Source organism: Chiloscyllium plagiosum, unplaced genomic scaffold (genome assembly GCF_037043375.1).
Source record: "Chiloscyllium plagiosum isolate Xiang-an unplaced genomic scaffold, Cpla_swu_hap1 HiC_scaffold_1, whole genome shotgun sequence".
Lineage (NCBI taxonomy): Eukaryota > Metazoa > Chordata > Chondrichthyes > Orectolobiformes > Hemiscylliidae > Chiloscyllium > Chiloscyllium plagiosum.
Genome location: NW_028270139.1, coordinates 38,420,877 through 38,440,858, shown reverse-complemented (window position 1 = coordinate 38,440,858; position 19,982 = coordinate 38,420,877). Strand labels below are relative to the sequence as shown.

Sequence of the window (19,982 nt, the reverse complement as noted above, 5' to 3'; positions counted from 1 at the left end):
AACAACTTCAATTTTTGTTTCTGATTTACAGCATCGGCAGTACTTTCAGTTTTTACTTAGGGCTCTTTTGGCGAGCCAGTGCAGATACTGTTAGCTGCATAGCCTTCTTCTGCATTAGTAATGATTCTGTTTCTTTATGTACTAATTCATCATTGAATAATACAATACAAAAATAAAGTTTGGACTCGCACACCACAATCCCATTTATCTCATTTTCAAATAGTAAAATAATTCAACATCAGGGAACTTGGGTATGGCCTTTTCCACTCCTTTACACTGTGTTTTGTTCATATATAAGCAATGGAACAGGAATCTGGATTGTAAGTCATTATTGGTATGCTATCAAGGACAATCTAATTAATAATAGAATGGATATATAGCGATAGTAATAAAAAGGAAACTACTTAAATCTCCATTTTAACATTTCACCTTCCCTCCAACCATTTGATTGCTACCATTAGGAAATGTACTGCTTTCCACAGAACCAGGCTCTACAAAATACATGGAAATCAATGGGTTATAGCCATACCAATTTCCTGCAGGTCCTGATTGTTCTTTCGTGCTCTCATCTGCAGTTGGAATTTGTGCTGGGATGAAGCCAGATGTATGAGATACTGACAGGTTTTGCTGCTATCTGTCTGAAACTGATGTTTTATACCATCTGAAGTGTTCTGTAATGTAATCTTCTTTCTCTGTATCAATCAAAATGACAATGCAGAGCTTGGAATAAACACAAGTGATGCATTTGATTGGGCAGAAACTGCTAACAGTATAAAGTAAACCTAATTTTAGTTCAATGCAAAACTCAACCATGTTTAAAGCTTATAATATTGACCACTTATGAAATGCTAGCAGGTTTAATTATCAACCTTACACAGTCTTGATCACGTATAACCATATATTTAGTCTAAATATGTAATTTAGATCATATAATTTTACAATTTTTCCTTGCCCACCGATTTACTTTCTTACGTAAGAAAGACAAAGCATGTTTTAAAATTTTCACTTCCAAATAAATACAGGTTATCTTGAAAAAAATTGCTCATTTGCTGTCAGATGGTTGGTATACTTTAGCAAAAGTAATTGTGACCATGGATAATAAGGAAAATAATACGTAAGTCAATGATCACTCTTACTTAAATAAAGAGAAGGAAGCAAATTTCTAAAATTCCTGACAGACTTTGATGTCTTATAAATGGAATGAATTCAGCAACACAGAGAAACTAAATTGTGAACATAAAAGAAAGTTTATTCACAAATAATGACCCCAGTGCCTGAGTTAAAATGCGACACCATTTAATTGTCCCTTGATGATTTCCACTTATTTGTTGCATATTAACCAAAAAAAGTTCTTCCTGCAATTTAAAAAATCTGTACAAAATAAGACTTAAAGTATTTTTTTCATATGTATATATCTCTGCCCAACAGTTTTCAATCTTTTAAAAAAAACTGACTATATATTTGAAGCTTAATTTAAGAAACAAATACTACAAAGCCAGAGCTAAATGACTTAAGCACAAAAATCATTAAATAATATGGGACTGCAGCTGAAAAATACTTACAGTGAAGGCAATTTTTTTGGTATCTCTCCATGGAAACCGAAGGACTACTGTTTTGAGCCCATTCTGAATCTCATAAACCATTACACCTTTAGAACAAATACCCAGATTGATTCCTGTTAACGATTTCTTTTCTGGAAGAACCCGATAGAACAGCACCCCATACTCAGACAGCTTTTGACATATCTGAAAGCCAAATTAAATGAACAGAAAACTGATAAATATGTACATAGTCCAAAAAATATTTGACACTTTGACAGTAATTACCAAATACAGTAAGCTGATAAAAATCACTTTATCAAAGTCATCAGTAGCTTGCGAGCTGTAGTGCCAAAGCCCAAGTTTAAAACTTTACCAGATCATCTCTGGGTAACCATTGTCATCTTGATTGAATATTCACTAGAAAGTGAGGACTGCAGATGCTGGAGATCAGAGTTGAAGAGTGTGATGCTGGAAAAGCACAGCCGGTCAGGCAGCATTCAAGCAGCAGGAGAGTCAATTTTCAGTCTTGTACAGGTGACTCTCAGAGTGGTCACTAATACACTCAGAGACAACTGTTAGGGTACGTACTAGCTAACATGTATGTGCTTTGTATGTGCATGCTTGTGACTGAAGCTCTAAAAAGGTAATTAACATTATAATTGCAAAATATAGGAGAACAGTATGGCACGCTTACCTTCATTGGTTGGGACATAGAGTATAAAAATTGGCAAGTTTAGTTAGGCCATATTTGGAATATTGTATGCAGTTTGGTTGCCTCACTACCAGAAGGATGCCAAACATTTTCAGAAAGAGTTTACCAGGATGTTTCCTGGTTTGAAGAGTATTAATTAAGAGCAGATATTGGACAAACATGGTTTGTTTTCACTTGAACTTTGGAGACTATGGGGCAACTTGATAGAAGTTTACAATATTATGAGGGGCACGGATAGAATTGATAGTCTTTTTCCCAGGGTAGAAATGTCAATTATCGGTGGACATAGGTTTAAGGTAAAAGGGGGAAGGTTAAAGGAGATGTGAGAGTACACAAAAGATGCTAAGTGTCTGGAACATGATGTTAAAGGAGGGGGTGGAAGCAGATACAATAACTACTTTTAAGAGGCATTGTGACAGATATATAATTAGGCAGGGAATAGAGGGATACAGACTGCATCGAAGCAGAATATTTTTAGTTTAGAAAAGAGTCACATGTCTGTGCAGGTTTGCGCTGAAAGGCCTGTTCTTATACTGTACTGGCCTTTTTGGCTCTTTGTCCTATAATTTTCTTTGTATTGTTAAGATTTCCTTAATAATACATCCCCATACTTTCATAATGGCCGCTTTTAGTCTGTAATGTTCTTTTATTTTTCCTGTCATTCCTATCTTAACAGCAGTGTTATATTTGCTAACTTTCAATTTGCTGGGACTAATCTAGAATCTAGGGAATTTTCATAGCCGGGGCACTGAACACTTCTGCAGCTAATTGCTTATTTTTTAAAAAAACAGCTGTCCAAGTTCTTACAATCGCTTTTAAACTTCAGGCTAGATTGCTTTCATATTCTTACCATAAGACCATAGACATAGGAGCAGAAATTAACTCATTCAGCCCATCGAGTCTGCTCCGCCATTCAATGTATTTTCATCCTCTATGCTGGTTTCTAAAACATTCGCAAACCTTAGACTTGCTATCTGGTACTTTAACTTACTGAGCTAATGATACTTTATAATTTTAGTGGAATTACTACATTAAATGTTTCCCGCTCTTTGTTTATGCCCTTGCCTTTTAGTCTATTTACCCAATCAACCCATACACAGCTCACCCCTGATATTTTTGCAATTGGTTATGTTTAAGTTTGTGATAAGAGCATATCATTTTCAAACCTGAGTTTTAATTATATTATGATCACTATATACTGGGAGGGGAACCGTAATTATCAATCATTTTTTATTCTGTGAATAAAAAGGACAGGTAAACAGTTGTACTATTTCATCCATTTATCCAATTAGAAAGGAGTCCAAAATTCATCTTTTGCATTATACAAAAGCCTCAAGAAATTACAAGCCAATAAGATGCATACATTCAACTGTTTGGCTTTCCCCAGTTTGCAAGATGCCAAGTGAACAACCTCACTGCATCTTTGAATTCATACCCACTCGGGAGTGCTCCAGATACCGTAGGGTTTAATTTGATGTGCATGGTGATAAGGAAATTAGTAACTGACTTTCAATGAATACTCCTCCTAGAATGTAAAGAAACAGTACATGTAAATTAGCTGATGATACTGAGCTGGGGGGGGGGGGGGGGGGGAGATGCGGGGACAAGTAACATTTCTATTTTCTAGAGGTCACTGTTAAATTTTTTGAATGTTCAAATACGTGCACATAGTATACTGAACAATCTAAAAGGAAGAAATTACTCTACAACTGAATTAATAATTTGATTTTATTCAACTGGTAAAACACATATCGAATGACCTACAGATGTTGTTATATTCTATTGCTACCATCAACAGAACTTTACATAAAAAAGGTACAAAACTGATTGCTCTGCTCACTAGCTGAAATGACAGCCAGCTAATAGGGGAAGGATTGTTTTCTCCAACAGTAAACAACAGGATGGGATTACTGTTTCCCAATCCTGAATTAAGATGGATTACCTTTAGAAACTCAAGTTCAGATTCTGCTTCTGTTGCTCCACAATATGTGCTGTGCAATTTGGGTAGCTCCTCCTTTACGTAAGATTCCTCCAAAGACTCTATCACTCCAATTGGTAAATAATGTTCAAGTCTGTAATAACTCATCCCGTGAAACTGTGTACAGAAGTAAAACATTAATTTTTTTTGCTCAGACACAGAGTTGACTTAGTACAGTTTATTTCTGAAAGTAACACGATGTGTTTTGTCACACAACTGAAGGAGCAGATTTCTGTAAATTTTCTTGGGTATAAACCCAGTATGAAAGAAACATATATAAACAGATCATAAAATCTCTGTTCCTTTTGTATCAGTGCCTCTCCTAATTTCCACAATTAACAAATGTTTTAGCCAATGCTTCAATCAGACCATGTACGTCAGATAGCTACCCTCATTTGCACAATTGTTTTATTTATCATAACTGATCTTTTTTAGGCAAAGCCCTGAATATGATGTGATACAGAGATTCTGTTCCTGGGTGTAGCTCCAAGGCCCTTTGATGTGCACATCAGATTTTTTTTCTCCTGGTTTGCAATTTGCTAGCTGTAGAGGACAGTAAATGAGCTTCACATTGGCAGCCTCAATGTCTGGTGTGAGCAAACTCAGCTTTTATTCCCAGCTAGGAGAAAGTGAGGACTGCAGATGTTGGAGATCAGAGTCGAAAAGTGTGGTGTTAATAAAGCACAGCAGGGCAGGCAACATCCTAGGAACAGGTGAATCAATGTTTCAGGCATAAGCTCTTCATCAGGAATGTGATTCCTGATGAAGGGTTTATGCCTGCAACGTTGATTCTCCTGCTTCCCGAATGCTGCCTGACCTGCTGTGCTTTACCTACGCCACATTTTCTGACTTTTATTACTGGCTGACAATTTATTGGAAGGAAAGCGGAGTGAGATTGCTAGAGTGCACATGTATGTCAAACATGTTAATCAATCAATGGGAAGGACAAATGGGATTTTGAGGCTAAGTTGGCAGGGAGCAGCCTCTGTGTGCAGGGAGTTCTTCAACTCCTCATTGGCTATGGTGCTCCTCTAATCTGCAACCGCAGAAGTTGACTGTCATTTCGATAATTACCAAAAACTTTCTGCTGACACCACAGGCAAATTCTTATGCAGAGCTTCTACTACCATATTCATGAAATTGTGTAGAAACACTTGATTTTATGCAGAAAGTTTAATATGTGAACATTACGAATTAAGTACTGAAGTTTACTGCCTCCTTGTTTTATTTTGGAGCCCCAAACAACTCTACCCCTCACAAAGTCTTTAAGATGATATAATTCCCGGGAAGTAGTTCGGGAAGCTTTGTTACAAATTAAGGTACTCCATTAACCCTCAATTTATTTTGATAACTTCCTGTTTTTCACTTCCTGCTTTACCATTTGTAAGGTTTCTTCCGATTAATTAATTGTTGGCCTGGTTATTGCTCAGATGTTGACAGGTGACAGATTGCCTGTAGAAAGCCTCCGATTTTAACATTAAAATTAAAAATGCTGGAAGAATCTGATCTAAATTACCGCTAAAACTTTGGGGGCAGCTGTTAGAGAACAGTGAGCTCAGTCTCTTTCAATGCTGACTTCAAAATACAAGCTATTATCATATTTGCTCTTTTCAATTTTCAATATAACTTGGATATGTAGAGCCCAATTTTCACATAACTTACCTAGTGGGAAACTGATGGGATCAGTTGCAATGCTGGTTTTGCTCTCAATTCAAATACACAGATCATAATATTGAACAACCGAAAAAAATCCAGCATTCCGTCGCATCCAGTCAGTTTCCTACCTTGCATCCTTCATTAAAATTGTTCATATAAAATCCTAAAAGCCACAGGCTGGGTGACAATGCATTTTGAACCAAAAGCAAAACATTTTTGGGTTGGGATGTAGTTGCAGCTTATTTGGGACATTTCTGCTGAACAGTAGATAGATGCAGACCTCTGGTTGGTAGTCTCCAAATTCAGCCTGAAGAGCTAATGAAGCAAGCAGCATGGCCGTTTCATCATTGCAGTGCAACCTCTCTTCCAATATATCCCTCCTTAACTGCAAATAGTACTGATGCCTGGTCAGTGTATGTCTTCAATTAAAAATAAGAGAAATGCCAATAAGTGATTTATTTTCTTGAAACAAGAAACAATAAAAGTTATTATTGTCAAATATTAGCACTGTGATTTTTTCATTCCAAAATTAAATGACAGCAGAATTGAGGTACACTACAAATCAAGTTTTGAATCTATCACAGATAATATGGAAGTTCTCTTCCCTGGATAAATGTAAAGGAGTATGTGAAACTAATTTTGGCAGTCTTCTTTTCAATTTCTACCAGTGCGCAAAGCTGCTATTATCTTGAATAAAGTGCCACATAATTATATATAAGAATGTTTGTCATAAATATACTCAAAGGGACCCAGTGATTATAGTGATTGAGTAGTGCAATGGGTTAGAAACCACCCTCCAATTTCAAATGGACTCCAACCCAGACATATGGAATGATAGTCTTCCCTTTCTGCTGAATACAAGATTCCTATCTGGATATATTTTGTCATACTTAACCCATTACATATCATGGTGAGACTGCATAAAACAGAACTGCTGAAAAGTCAGCATTATATTAGCAATCTTTGATGGGGAGACCACAAGGAATGACATCTAGATATATCAAATACAATCATCAGCACTGTGCTACGTCTGGGACAGATTTAGGAAAATTTTCATCTTAACCTTTACATTGTTGCTTTCAATCTGTAAGCGAAAGTAATAGAAAGCAAGTATCCTGCACGACACTTTGACGAGCACAAGTATAAAAAAACTTTTTAAAAACTTATACAGATATCAAATGAGTTTTATTTTAGGGGTTAGGTGCTGTGAGTGAGAGGAGAGACAGGATTCATAGTGCCACTAAATAAATCCTGCAGGCTTCATTTGTTCAAAAGTTATCACCACCAAGAGTTCTCAGAGTATGACAATATTTCACTGAACAGCAGGGGGTGCAACAGACTGCGATTTAGTAACAAAGTCACAATGGAGAAGCTGTAACTGTGGTCTCCACATTTGGCAGCTATGCTTTTTGAAGTTTTCTCACCTTAAAAGTAATTATTTTTAACCTGAAGTTAATATAGATCACTATAATAACAAACTGGAAATTAAACTATTGGTAGTAAATCCATTTAGAACGAACAAAAACAGCAACGGTGAAATAACCACGATACAATATTAGTCATTTCAATGTAAAACATCTAAATTTAAGGTTTTATATTTTCCTCCCAAAGGGCTAATAGTTTCACCTCATATGCATGATCTAAATTTGGGAGGTGGGGTGGATATGAGAAACGATTCCAAATATGACAATTTATTCAGTTGATTAACTATGGAGAGTTTAGAATAATAAGAGACCAAGAGAATTATTACACCTGCATCAGCTGTTTGAATAAAATTATCCCAATTGTTTATGCATTTTCCATAGGTTTCCAAATCTTTCCCCTGTCAAGTATTTATTCAATTTTCCTATACAATTTATTCTTGAATTTGCTTCCGTCAGCTTTACATGCAGTGCACTCTATATTCTGAATAATTTTCTTTCCTCATGTCATCATTAGTTTCATTAAGACCCACTGCCTTAAAGTCTGTGCCCTCTGCTTATTAAAACCCTTTTGCCCCGGAAAAACAATTTTCCTTATTAGCTTTAGATTCTGAATCATTCTGTAGTTAAGCTGAGCAGTGTCTTTGTCCTGCAGAAAGCAGGGTGAATCGGGTTGGCCACCTCGACCCCCCCCCCCCCATTGCCTTGGAATTCACCCTGGAGTGTACCAAAATCACCAGAGTTCCCCATGGGCACTGCAACTCAGGGAAATGTTGCCTGTGAACAGAACTGTGAGAATCTCTCTCCTGCGTTTGTAGCTGATGGGCTCAGTAAATGGGGAGACAAGCAACTCATGAACGTATCATGTAATTTTCTCAGGATGAAGGTCCTGTACAGTGTGATTTGCCCTTGAGGGGGGGTGTGGGGGGGATGCTGGGAAGTGCTCACGGGTTTCACGTACTCCAGGGGAAGGGGTGCATATAGTGTGATTTTCTCCAGACCCCACAACCTTCTAGGGATAGCTCTACCCACAGGTAAGATTTTCCACTGAAGAGAAGTACTCACTGGATTAAGCCAACATCTTCGACAGAAAATTTTATTCTGAGGAAAAGGATGAAATTTACAGTAAGTCTGTTCTTTTTCTTTGCCTCTTTCCATCCCTCAGGAGCCACTTTGGACAATTTACAGTCAGGAGCAACAAAGAAGAATTCATTCTCTATAAAACAAAACATCCTGGCTTAGGAAATAGTTCCAAATACTTTTGTATGAACACATGCTATATTTGTAGCTATCTTTAACACTAGCATTTTACATTTATGTGGGAACTCGAATATGGAAAAGATACTTCATTGAATACAATCAGCTGCAATGGAGTCTAGACGACAGAAGCAACAGCCAGCAAAAGGTGAGGCAATGGAGAGACGTGGATGAGTGATACAAATAGCCCAGCATTAGAGGAACAAAAACACAGATAGGTACAAAATTGTAGGGTTAAAGGAGCTTACAGAAAAAGGATAAAGGACATAAAATTCTGCTCAATTCAAATCCTTTTAACACTGAAAAGTTGAGGTTTGAGGGCTAACATAGTTCACAAGCACAGGAGTGAGCTCAATGAGAATTTGAGGGAATCAGTTACAGACACTGGAGATTTTGATCTGTTGAAATTTATGAAGGGCGGCATGTGGGGGATGTGTGAGAATATTAGAATAGTTGAGTCTGAGTTGGCAAAGGCATGGCTGAGGGCTACAGCAGAAATGAACTGAGGTGGATGATTTAGAAAGTTCAAGAAGGCAATCTTTGCAATGAGAAGTACATGGGGCTACCATCCCAGCAAGTTTTGAAATAGCTTTGATCAGCCTGAGGCAATTACCAGGGAAAGAAATGGAATTTGTGGTTGCAACATAGTGTGCGTGTCAGGTGTTGAAGACGGAGACTTTAGTCTTATCAATTTTTTGACTGGAGGAATTGCAAGATTATCAACACACATCTGAAAGTTGACCTCATGCAAGTGGATGACATCATTAAAATGTAGCATCAAGATGCAGAAGGGACCACAACCAACTCTATAGGACAGCCTGGAGATTGGAGATGTTTTAACTACAATCAAATAAATCAGTGAAATGAAGCAAGGGGAATCTCAAACAAACAGCTGAACAAAGGAAGAAAGGCATTCGAGGAGGAGCAGAGAGACTCAGGAGGGGTGACACACCACAGCCAAGAGGGTGTAATTTCAGACTGTGGTTACAGCTGTTTCAGTACTGTGGTAGGGTTGGAATCATAGCTGCAAAGATTGAAAGAATCAAAAAATCAGCCTTTGCCCATTTCTTGGATGCTAACCTATAATTATTACATTTTATTTTACAAGAAAGCAAATATGCTTAGACAATCACAGACATTTCAATCTACATTACAGCCTAAAGAAACCATTTTTCTTTGGTTTTATCTTTTAAGATATACTACAAAAATGCATCACAGCCCTAAACAACCTACAAGGAGGAGTGAACTGATTTATTGGGAAACAGGAGACTTCCCAGAATAAGTTATTCTGTGATGCTGTATCAGCAGCACATCATTTCCCTGCGCACTTCACGGAAAGCAAGAGAAACAGCCAACATACACTACTCACTACATCCTAATTATAAAAGTAAGGAATGTTTAATGGTGAGAACCTTGGTTAAGATTTAAGTAGAAAAAATTGATAATATCGGTCAGAACCAGCTCTGTTGTGTGCCTTGAGAGACATACAGGAACCAGCAATTGATTTTTTTCAAGAACTTTTAATATCCTTACAGCCATGATTTATGCTTTTAACAAGTTATACTTGCTATTTATACATTTTTTTTTTAAAACTCACTGACACCATATAGGTGAGCACCCACTCTCTATGGTCTGAAGTTTAGCAGTTTTTCTTTAGTCCACGAGTTATAGCACATTAAACTAGAAAATGGTTCCTCTTGTGGCAAACTTGCTGCTCGGGGTTGACGGTGGGGCGGAGGGAACAATTCTACTACATCTAGTGTCTTTTTAGAAATTAGCCATGCTGGCAATTTTCATAGCCCACTAAGCTATTAAACTTTTGCAAAACGAGAAAAGGTACAGAAGCAGGCAATATAGGGGAGGCACGGGACAGTGCAATATTCTTTAAAAGCCTCAAACCAATGCACAATGGTTCAATCAAATAAACTATTCAGACAATCCTTTGAATTGTTCATAAAGAAGTTGCACTTAACCACTTTACAAAGAGAAATAAGCCATCTAATTTCAATTTAAAAAACACTCTTTGTGCACATTACAGTTAACATGAGTGCACAGAGTTTAATTCAAATGTGGGTGGCACCAATACAAACTATACGGAATTACAACTGTCAGTTCCATAATAATAATATATAGAGTTCCACTTTAATCTAAAAGTGGTTTCCTTTTTATTTATTTTCAGCAATCTATCTACATATGATTATAGAATAAGTATGCAACCCATGAAATAATTCCATAGGGTTATGAGTAACGATCTATCAAATTAAATTAATGGACAATGTGTATGAACAGAAGTGTTTAATCAACTCTAATCAAAATATTTGCATGTTTAAATACAATATCACTTCAAAGACATATGATTAGACATAGAATTGGGAGCAAGTTACACTTCTTATCTATGAACACCAATGCTTTAAACGTAATTTCAAGTATGGGCTTTAAAATTTTTATTTCAAATATAAACAAACATCCGAAAGCCCTCAGATAAAATGTCAACATAAAGTCATCATCATAGACTCCCTATAATGTGGAAATAGGCATTCAACCCCTGGAGCCCACACTGACCCTCCAAACCCAGTCCCCTACCCTATCTCTGTAGCCCTGCATTTCCCATTGCTAATCCACGCACGCATAGGGAAAATGTGTAAACTCCATACAGACGGTCGCCCGAGACTGGAATTGAACCCAGTGCTAACCACTGAGCCACCTATAAAAGAAAGATTTACAGAGAAACTACAGAAAGGTGCAATGGCTATTCAACATCATGGGGGGCATTAATTAATCCAGTACAGATTGGAATCATAATCACACAAAAGGTAGAGAAGAGGATGAGTGTGTTCAGGGGGATTATCTACATCACCGATTCCAGTTCAACAGAAAGAAAGCTTTCCAGGTTCTGGTTTGGGGAATGACACAAATTGAGTGAATCAAGAGTCAGTATGGGAATATACAGAGGATAGCATCAGAACAATTAGATTAGCTCTGGGAAAGGACAAGGAACAATCCAGAATTAAAGAAAAAAGTGGGAGGGCTGACCTTCAATGGAATGAGAATAGATTTAGCCCAGGTAAACCGGAACCAAAAATTAGCATGCAAAACTGTAAGAGAATAATGGGTTGCATCTAAAATGGAGTTGATCTAAGTACAATCAAGGTATTGATTGGGAAAAACAAATCAGAATAACCTAAATAACAAAGCAATAAAAGCAACAAATGGATGCATATTTTTTAAGAAGTCAGAGGATTCATATAATTGAGAATCAGAGGGTATTGAATTTGAGGAACCTCTACCACGGAACTATACAGGCTGGGCCATTTAGTATATTAAAGGCTGAGCTAGACACATCTTTAACCAATAATGGAATCAAAGGTTATAGGGCACAAGCAGGAAAATGGAGTTGAGGATTATCGGCCATGATCTCACCGAATGATGGAGCAGGCTCAATGGGCTGAATGGCCTATTTCTGTTCCTGTGTGTATCGTCTTAACTAGATAATCAGCTGAAGAGAAAATATTGCAGAGTCTGGGGAAATAGAACAGAGACAATGGGTTGAATGGTCTCCTTTCTGATAGGGTTATTAAGGAGGCGTATGGTGCTTTGGCTTTCATTAACAGGAGGATTAAGTTTTTAAGAGCTGTGAGATTTTGCTACAGCTCTATAAAACCATGGTTAGACCACACTTGGAATATTGTGTCCAGTTCTGGTCGGCCTCATTATAGGAAGGATGCAGACGCTTTACAGAGGGTGCAGACGAGATTTACCAGGATGCTGCCAGGATTGGAGGGCTTGTCTTATGAATAGAGGGTGAGCGAGCTCGGGCTTTTCACACTGGAGAGAAGGAGGAAGCGAAGTGACTTGATAGAGCTGTACAGACTGAGAGGCAGAGATAGAGTAGATAGTCAGAGGGGTCGTAATTTTAAGGTGATTTGAGGGAGGTATACAGGAGATGTCAGAGATAGGTTCTTTACGCAGAGAGTGGTGGTTGCGTGGAATGCACGGTCAGCGGTGGTGGTAGAGTCAGGGACATTCAAGCAACTATTGGACAAGCACATGGATGGCAGTAAATTGGGGGTGTGTAGGTTAGGTTGATCTTAGATTACTATAAATGCTCGACACAACATTGTGGGTTGAAGGGCCTATACTGAACTGTACTATTCTATGTTCTGTACTTTAACAGTTCCATTTGTATTATAAAACCTTACCTTTATTTTTTAAGATGATATTTTGTACAGATGGAAAACTGAATGTCTATCTCCTATATCTCAACATCTTGCTGATGCAAAACATGCATTGAACAAATATTATATATTGACAGAATTGCTACACCAATACTCAAACCTCTCTGCTATGAATATCAAGCACACAACAACAATAATTGCATGTTACAACATTTAATAGTCATCCACTGACCTTTTAAATATGCCAAGGAAAAGAAATGATGTTCCACCAGGCCAATGTGAGCAACCACCATATCAAAGACATCCTTGCATGTTGACTTGGTGTCACAGGTCAATTCCAAACATTGTCCACTTAGCAACATGATGTTTACTTTACGACGGATGTCCTCCCCCTTTCCACTCTTAGTCTGCAACCATTCATTAATGAGTATGGTGAGTTGATTAATACATTGTCCATTTGCCCAAATTCAAGCAAATGTGTTTTTACAATTTTCAAAAAAACCTAAACAGCTGTGCAATTCTTAAAATATAATCAGCCAGATATTAAAAAAGGCAATACTCAATTTATGTGCTTATGAAAACAGATAAAAGTGACAGTTAAAAGATTCTTACAAAATGAACACGTGGATAATACAACTGCCATCCTTTCTGCAAAACATTATTTTTGATCAAAGAAGTGCACTTATGCAATCTTTGGGGTGCCTGGACAAATGTGATAATATGATTTATGACTTGAGCCATTGGAAGCTAAACTGAGCATTGGTGTGTGGGCTTTTGGTGAATAAGTGTTGCCTATTAACAACAATTTTAACTCCTTCCATTCATAGAAGCTCAGTTAGATTTTTCTTGCATTTGTGGACAAGACAAATCTGGCCAATTTCAGTGTTGAAGCTGTATAGAAATAGCTTGGTTAGGCCATGGCTAGGTCACCAGCAGAGAAACCGTTGCCTTTGTTATGCTTACCTATTAACAAACTTAACTCAATTAAATGTCAACTTACTTCTGTTCTTCAAATATCTGCTCTCTTTCAAACATGACTTCCACCTGATAGCTCATTTTCAAGTTGGGAATAATGATAGCCAAAATAATACATAACAGTGAAAAAGCAAAGCAGCAGCAGTGATAGTACAATCCTTGCAGCTTGCTGACTGACAAATGGTGCAACACAACATCACTGAGTTCAATTTTCCAAGCCCCAAAGGGAGACCTCAGCATCAGAAATACTGACATCGCACTGAATAATCCAGACCCCACACAATAGCAGAATTGGGTATTGCGCACCTGAGAGGACTTTTAGACAAGAGGGCACTCCTATCCTTTGATCTTACAATACCTTCAAACCTTCAAGCACCTCTTTCAGACTCTCAACACTTCTTCGTTCTGCTCCACCCATTCTTTCCTTTCTGTTTTCCCTGTTGTCTCTCTCACCCCATATTGTCTTCCAGCTGTCCTGCTTAATCTACTGTACCTACACTCCAGTATCAACATTGCTGAAGAATACTGTGACGAACCTGCTCCTTTGACAAAGTTAGATTGCCCTTCAGCTTTTTTCAGAGCGGGGGTAATTGGCCAGGCTCCAACTAGGCTGGGGTTGAATGGTTTAATGGGGCCCTTTTGGTTTACCCCTAACAGATAATGCCTTCGGCTGAAGGCTTTCATGTCCGGTAAAAAAAATGGTATAATCAAAGGAGTGGCCAGCTAGCTGTGTAGCTAGCCTTTGTTTAGATTAAGTAATTGCAGTAGTGGAGGTGTGAAAAAGGTTGTTAAACTCTTTCCTCTGACTTAAAACCTGTAAGCCTTTGTTTGATTTTACCTTTTGTGCCAAAGGGTTTGCTCATGGGGATTATTACAAGTATTTTGGAACAGCATCATTATGTCAGGATAGTCTTGTCGGGTTTTGGATAGGTTAAGTTATCCTGTATTCTATTTTCTGCTCTTTGTGCTCATTCCATAATGTTGTAAATAAATTCTGTTTTGTTTAAAACTAAGTCAGCTGACCAGCTAATAGTGTCCGAGAGTATCCACTCTACACTTGCTTAAATCAAATAGCAAAGTTAGGGTCTAGGCTACCTTCCTGAAATGTTTTGAGGGGTCTGGCCTGGTCCATAACAATACTGATCCTGATCTTGAATGCCACACATGTGAGACTATCGGATAGTTTCTACATTTTGTTTTTCAGAAAGGTGTTCCAATTTGAACAAGTTTATCTGATTAGTGGATTAAAAAGTTCCCAATAATCTTACCAGAATTGAAGCAGGAAGCTCAAGTGCAACAGAAGGTTCACTGATCATTTTAACAAACTCAGGTCCGAAGAAATTCTGAAGGGAAAAATAAAGAATGTCTCAATTATTTCTGTACAATGAAGGAATGGCAGGGGAGCAAAATAATGGATTATTGATACAATTATTCTTCACATATAGATCTTTGATGTGGCTACAATTTTAGAGACTTCCTTCAGTATTTCATCATTTGCATATTCTAGATCAAACTAGAAATACATTTAAAAATGTATTTTTAAAACAGTGTCAATCTTTCAACAACAAAATCCAAGCTCAAAATAAATATCAAAAGAGTGATGAATGATTATTTGAGACCCGCTTTAAAGAAATTAAGTTTAATAATAGTGCTCTCAAACTGCAGAACTAAACATGTTCATCCCAAATCTAAATCATCTCTCTCATTTGCCTATACATGGCTAACCTTGGATGAGGAAGCTGTTTCCTTTCCAATAGTTTGCTATACAAAAAGTGATTTAAGTCACCTCTGTTTTGTGCAGGTGGAACAACCATGTGCTGCTGGACGAGAAACACACAAGATGTGATTTCAAATCCCACTATGGCCAGAAATTCAATAAACCTGGTAATTACAGGGCTGGCACTATAAATTTAAAAAAGAAAATCAGAAAAGCAACTGGATGGTATTAAAAATTGATTCATATGACTCCAGCCCCAGATGACGTGGTTTGTTTCTTATTAGTGTCCAAAATGATGTAACAGACTACCGATTTGTAGAAATAAGTATTACTCAAGAACAGGCTGCTGCAACAGGCAGCTGGTGGGGCACAATGTAGCCTGCCAAAGGGTCCTACATGGGCCTGACAAATCTTGGTTCAAAATACAGGTATGAGCAATTGGAGGATTTGCAGGGAGCTGCACCTTCAAGCAGAGTCTGTTTCTCTCCGTCATTTGCTACTGATAAGTTCACTAGAGAAAAGGTCAGAGACTGGAGGAGTCATGAGCAGTACAAAGTGAGTGGTTTTACTCCGCTCATGACCTCTAACTGCAGCAGTAAACCTGAGAGGCATGGGCACTGGGAAGGTTGCGGGGAGGTGCCAGCGTAGGGAGAAGGGAAATTAAAATCTGGGGGTGCGGAGAATGAAAGTCAGGTCTATAGGTGCCGACAGTGATTGTTAGATCAGACAGAAGGAGACTGCTTGTAGTGCTCCTCAGAGATATTATATGTCAAAATAAGCCAAGCAAACAGACATTAATGCCAGAATTCACCAAAGGCCCTTGGATAGCACATTTAAAACCCACTACCACCTAGAAGGACAAGGGCAGCGGATACATGGGAACATGGTAACAAAGTTTCCCTCCAAGCCACTTTCTATTCTGCCTCCGGAATATTTCACCTGCCTTCAGTATCGTGGGATCGAAATCCTGGAATTCCTTCCCTAATGGCATTGTGGATTTACCTACAGCATATGGACTTGCTGCGGTTCAAGAGGGCAGTTCATCACCACCTTTCCAAGGGAACTAGGAACAGGCAATAAATGCTGGCCCAGGCAGCATCACATGGGTGAATATTAAAAAAACATTCAGGCCTGAGAGAGCAGAGAGAGAGGGAGAGAGAGAGAGAGAGAGAAAATGTGCAAGCAAGGGAGAGAGTGAACATGAGCTTAAAACTGCTTCATGCTTCAAACTGAGCAATGTTCTTACCTTCAATTTTCTCTGTGTCATGGATGTTTCTATTGCTACATCTCTTAAGGGATCCCTGGTGATGTCTAACATGGATACTTTAACCATGTCAGCTTGATGAACTCCTGACTGGAACTGTTTTCGATTTAGTTTGTTTTGCAGTTGCTTTAGTTCTTCCTCCTGCCGTTTCAGCATTAGCTCCTGGCTCACAATATTCTCGTCCCCTGGAATTTCATACAGGCTGCAGAATTACAAAAGGTCTAACTTAGTGCATTTGTGAATGCCTTCGTTGATAACTTCCTTTGTTTTTTCCTTCAAGTATAAATTAAAAATTTATTTGGCTTTGCCCAGAGATTTATTTTCTCCCCACTTTGCTCGGCTGCCAATTGTCTGTTAAGTTGGCAATGCTGTCCGATAGCAAGTCATGTATGAGCAACAGCACAAAGTGACTCACTAATTTGTTTCCTCTCTCTGCTTTTGATCACGGCAACCACTGGTGTTCTGGCTTATCATACATAAAAATCATGATCCTCCAACACTCTATGACTCAACTTACTGCTTTCAACAAAACAATTCCAAAACAATTACAAATACATGCAGTTTGTCAGTCCACTGCTAATATTAATATCAAAAACAGAAATTACTGGAGTAACTCAGTATCTGTGGACAGAAGGCAGAGTTAATGCATCAGGTCCATTGACCCATCTTTTATGTTGATGGGGCGGAAGGGGGAAACAGATTCCCAGTCAATGTAAGCAAATGATTTAAAATGTTTTTCTGATAACAGTAATGATAATGAAAAAGCTTCACCATGTATTACATTTAGAAATCTTTAAAAAAGGCAACATTTCAAAAACAATAGAAGCACTCTTTCATGGTCTCTTACATTTTCTGTGAAATCACCAAAATTTAATGATCATTGTGGTTGTGGCAGTAATAAAACCATTTGTACTTAAAATACATATTCATGAAAGCATGCAGCAAAATGTTATAATACCTGTACTTAAAAGTGCATATCATTACATCTGATAGAATTGTTTTTTAAATGAACAAAACTTTAGAAATTTAAATGATATATCACTCATGTACTTTGCTTCTTTTCCAAAACCATCAGGATCCAAAACTACATATGTATCTTCAAGGTTTGTGTAAAGATATGTAGCTCGGGTGCCAGTTGTCATAGTTGTGGGTATGTTCGCGGAGCTGGGAAGTTGATTTGCAGACGTTTCGACCCCTGTTTAGGTGACATCTTCACCTTTGGCACCTGTAGAATCTCCTGTGAATTGCTGCTGTACTGTGGGTCTTCTGGAATTTATTTGATTCTGTTCCTGCTGGTTCTGGTTGCTGATTCCCGTTGTTCATTGAAGTGGCCAGAATATTGGGGCCTATGTGCTTGTTGATGGAGTCCATGGATGAGTGCTATGCTTCTAGCAATTCTCTGCCTGTCTTCTGTTTGGCTTGTCCTATGATCATTGTGTTGTCCCAGTCAAATGTGTGCTCCTAGTCATCTGTGTGTGTGGCTGTGACACCCTTCATATTCAACAACCAAATATACGAACAGAGCAATGGAACATCTATGGGCTCACCCATCTCTGGGCTTATAGCAGAAGCAGTGATGCAAATACTGGAACAAACAGCCCTCCCACAAATCCAACCCACACACCGAATTATCAACACCATACACACAGGGATCAGACTTATGAGAGAGAAGGAAACCAACAATCAACTCCCATTCCTGGACTTGATGGTTGAAATAACACAGAACTGTGAATACAGAAAATAGTGTACAGGAAAGCCACACAGCAGCCACTCCAACACACACAAGAGAAGCTGCATTAGGACCATGTTCAGAGAAAGTATATTCCTGTTAGGGTGAAATAAAAGGCTGGTAGGTATAGGGAATGCTGGATGACTAAAGAAATTGAGGGCTTGGTTAAGAAAAAGAAGGAACAATATGTAAGGTATAGACAGGATAGATAGAACGAATCCTTAGAAGAGTATAAAGCAAGTAGGAGTATACTGAAGAGGGAAATCAGGAGGGCAAAAAGGGGACATGAGATAGTTTTGGCAAACAGATTAACGAGAATCCAAAGAGTTTTTACAAATACATTAGGGACAAAAGAGTAACTAGGGAGAGAATAGGGCCCCTCAAAGATCAGCAAGGCAGCCTTTGTGGGGAGCCACAGAAAATGGGGGAGATACCTAAATGAGTATTTTGCATTAGTATTTACTGTGGAAATGGATGTGGAAGATATAAACTGTAGGGAAATAAATGGTGACATATTGCAAAATGTACAGATTACAGAGGAGGAAGTGCTGGAATTCTTGAAACGGGTAAAGGTGATAAATCCCCAGGACCTGATCAGGTGTACCCTAGAACTCTGTGGGAAGCTAGAGAAGTGATTGCTGGGCCTCTTATTGAGATATTTGTATCATCAATAGTCACAGGTGAGGTGCTGGAAGACTGGAGGTTGGCTAACGTGATGCCACTGTTTAAGAAGGGTGGTAAGGACAAACCAGGGAACTATAGACCAATGAGCCTGACGTCGGTGGTGGGCAAGTTGTTGGAGGGAATCCTGAGGGAAAGGATGTACATGTACTTGGAAAGGCAAGGACTGATTAGGGATAGTCAACATGGCTTTGTGCGTGGGAAATAATGTCTCACAAACTTGATTGAGTTTTTTTGAGGAAGTAACAAAGAGAAATGATGAGGGCAGAGTGGTAGATGTGATCTATATGGACTTCAGTAAGGCGTTCAACAAGGTTCCCCATGGGAGACAGATTAGCAAGGTTAGATCTCATGGAATACAGGGAGAACTAGCCATTTGGATACAGAACTGGCTCAAAGGTAGAAGACAGAGGGTGGTGGTGGAGGGTTGTTTTTCGGCTGGAGGCCTGTGACCAATGGAGTTCCACAAGGATCGGCGCTGGGCCCTCTACTTTTTGTCATTTACATAAATGATTTGGATGCGAGCGTAAGAGGTACAGTTAGTAAGTTTGCAGATGACACCAAAATTGGAGGTGTCGTGGACAGCAAAGAGGGTTACCTCAGATTACAACAGGATCTTGACCAGATGGACTGGGAAGTGGCAGATGGAGTTTAATTCAGATAAATGCAAGATGCTGCATTTTGGGAAAGCAAATCTTATCAGGACTTATACGCTTAATGGTAAGGTCCTAGAGAGTGTTGCTGAACAAAGAGAGCTTGGAGTGCAGGTTCATAGCTCCTTGAAAATGGAGTTGCAGATAGATAGGATAGTGAAGGAGGAGTTTGGTATACTTTCCTTTATTGGTCAGAGTACTGAGTACAGGAGTTGGGAGATCA

The 19,982-nt window shown here is 38.5% G+C and overlaps 1 protein-coding gene across 9 annotated transcripts in view; it reads right to left on the bottom strand.

Moving 5' to 3' along the window:
* Positions 1-19,982, bottom strand: part of ptpn13 (protein tyrosine phosphatase non-receptor type 13) — a 265,898-nt gene that overhangs the window by 148,733 nt on the left and 97,183 nt on the right. For all 9 annotated transcript variants that reach the window (XM_043695917.2, XM_087985860.1, XM_087985871.1 and 6 more), the window contains 8 exons: positions 16,679-16,898; positions 14,984-15,058; positions 12,973-13,147; positions 8,374-8,524; positions 6,168-6,306; positions 4,196-4,348; positions 1,563-1,745; positions 530-692 (listed from right to left, as the gene is read on the bottom strand). In XM_043695917.2, coding sequence (XP_043551852.2) covers positions 530-692; positions 1,563-1,745; positions 4,196-4,348; positions 6,168-6,306; positions 8,374-8,524; positions 12,973-13,147; positions 14,984-15,058; positions 16,679-16,898 — 1,259 coding nt within the window. The remainder of the gene's footprint in view (positions 1-529; positions 693-1,562; positions 1,746-4,195; positions 4,349-6,167; positions 6,307-8,373; positions 8,525-12,972; positions 13,148-14,983; positions 15,059-16,678; positions 16,899-19,982) is intronic.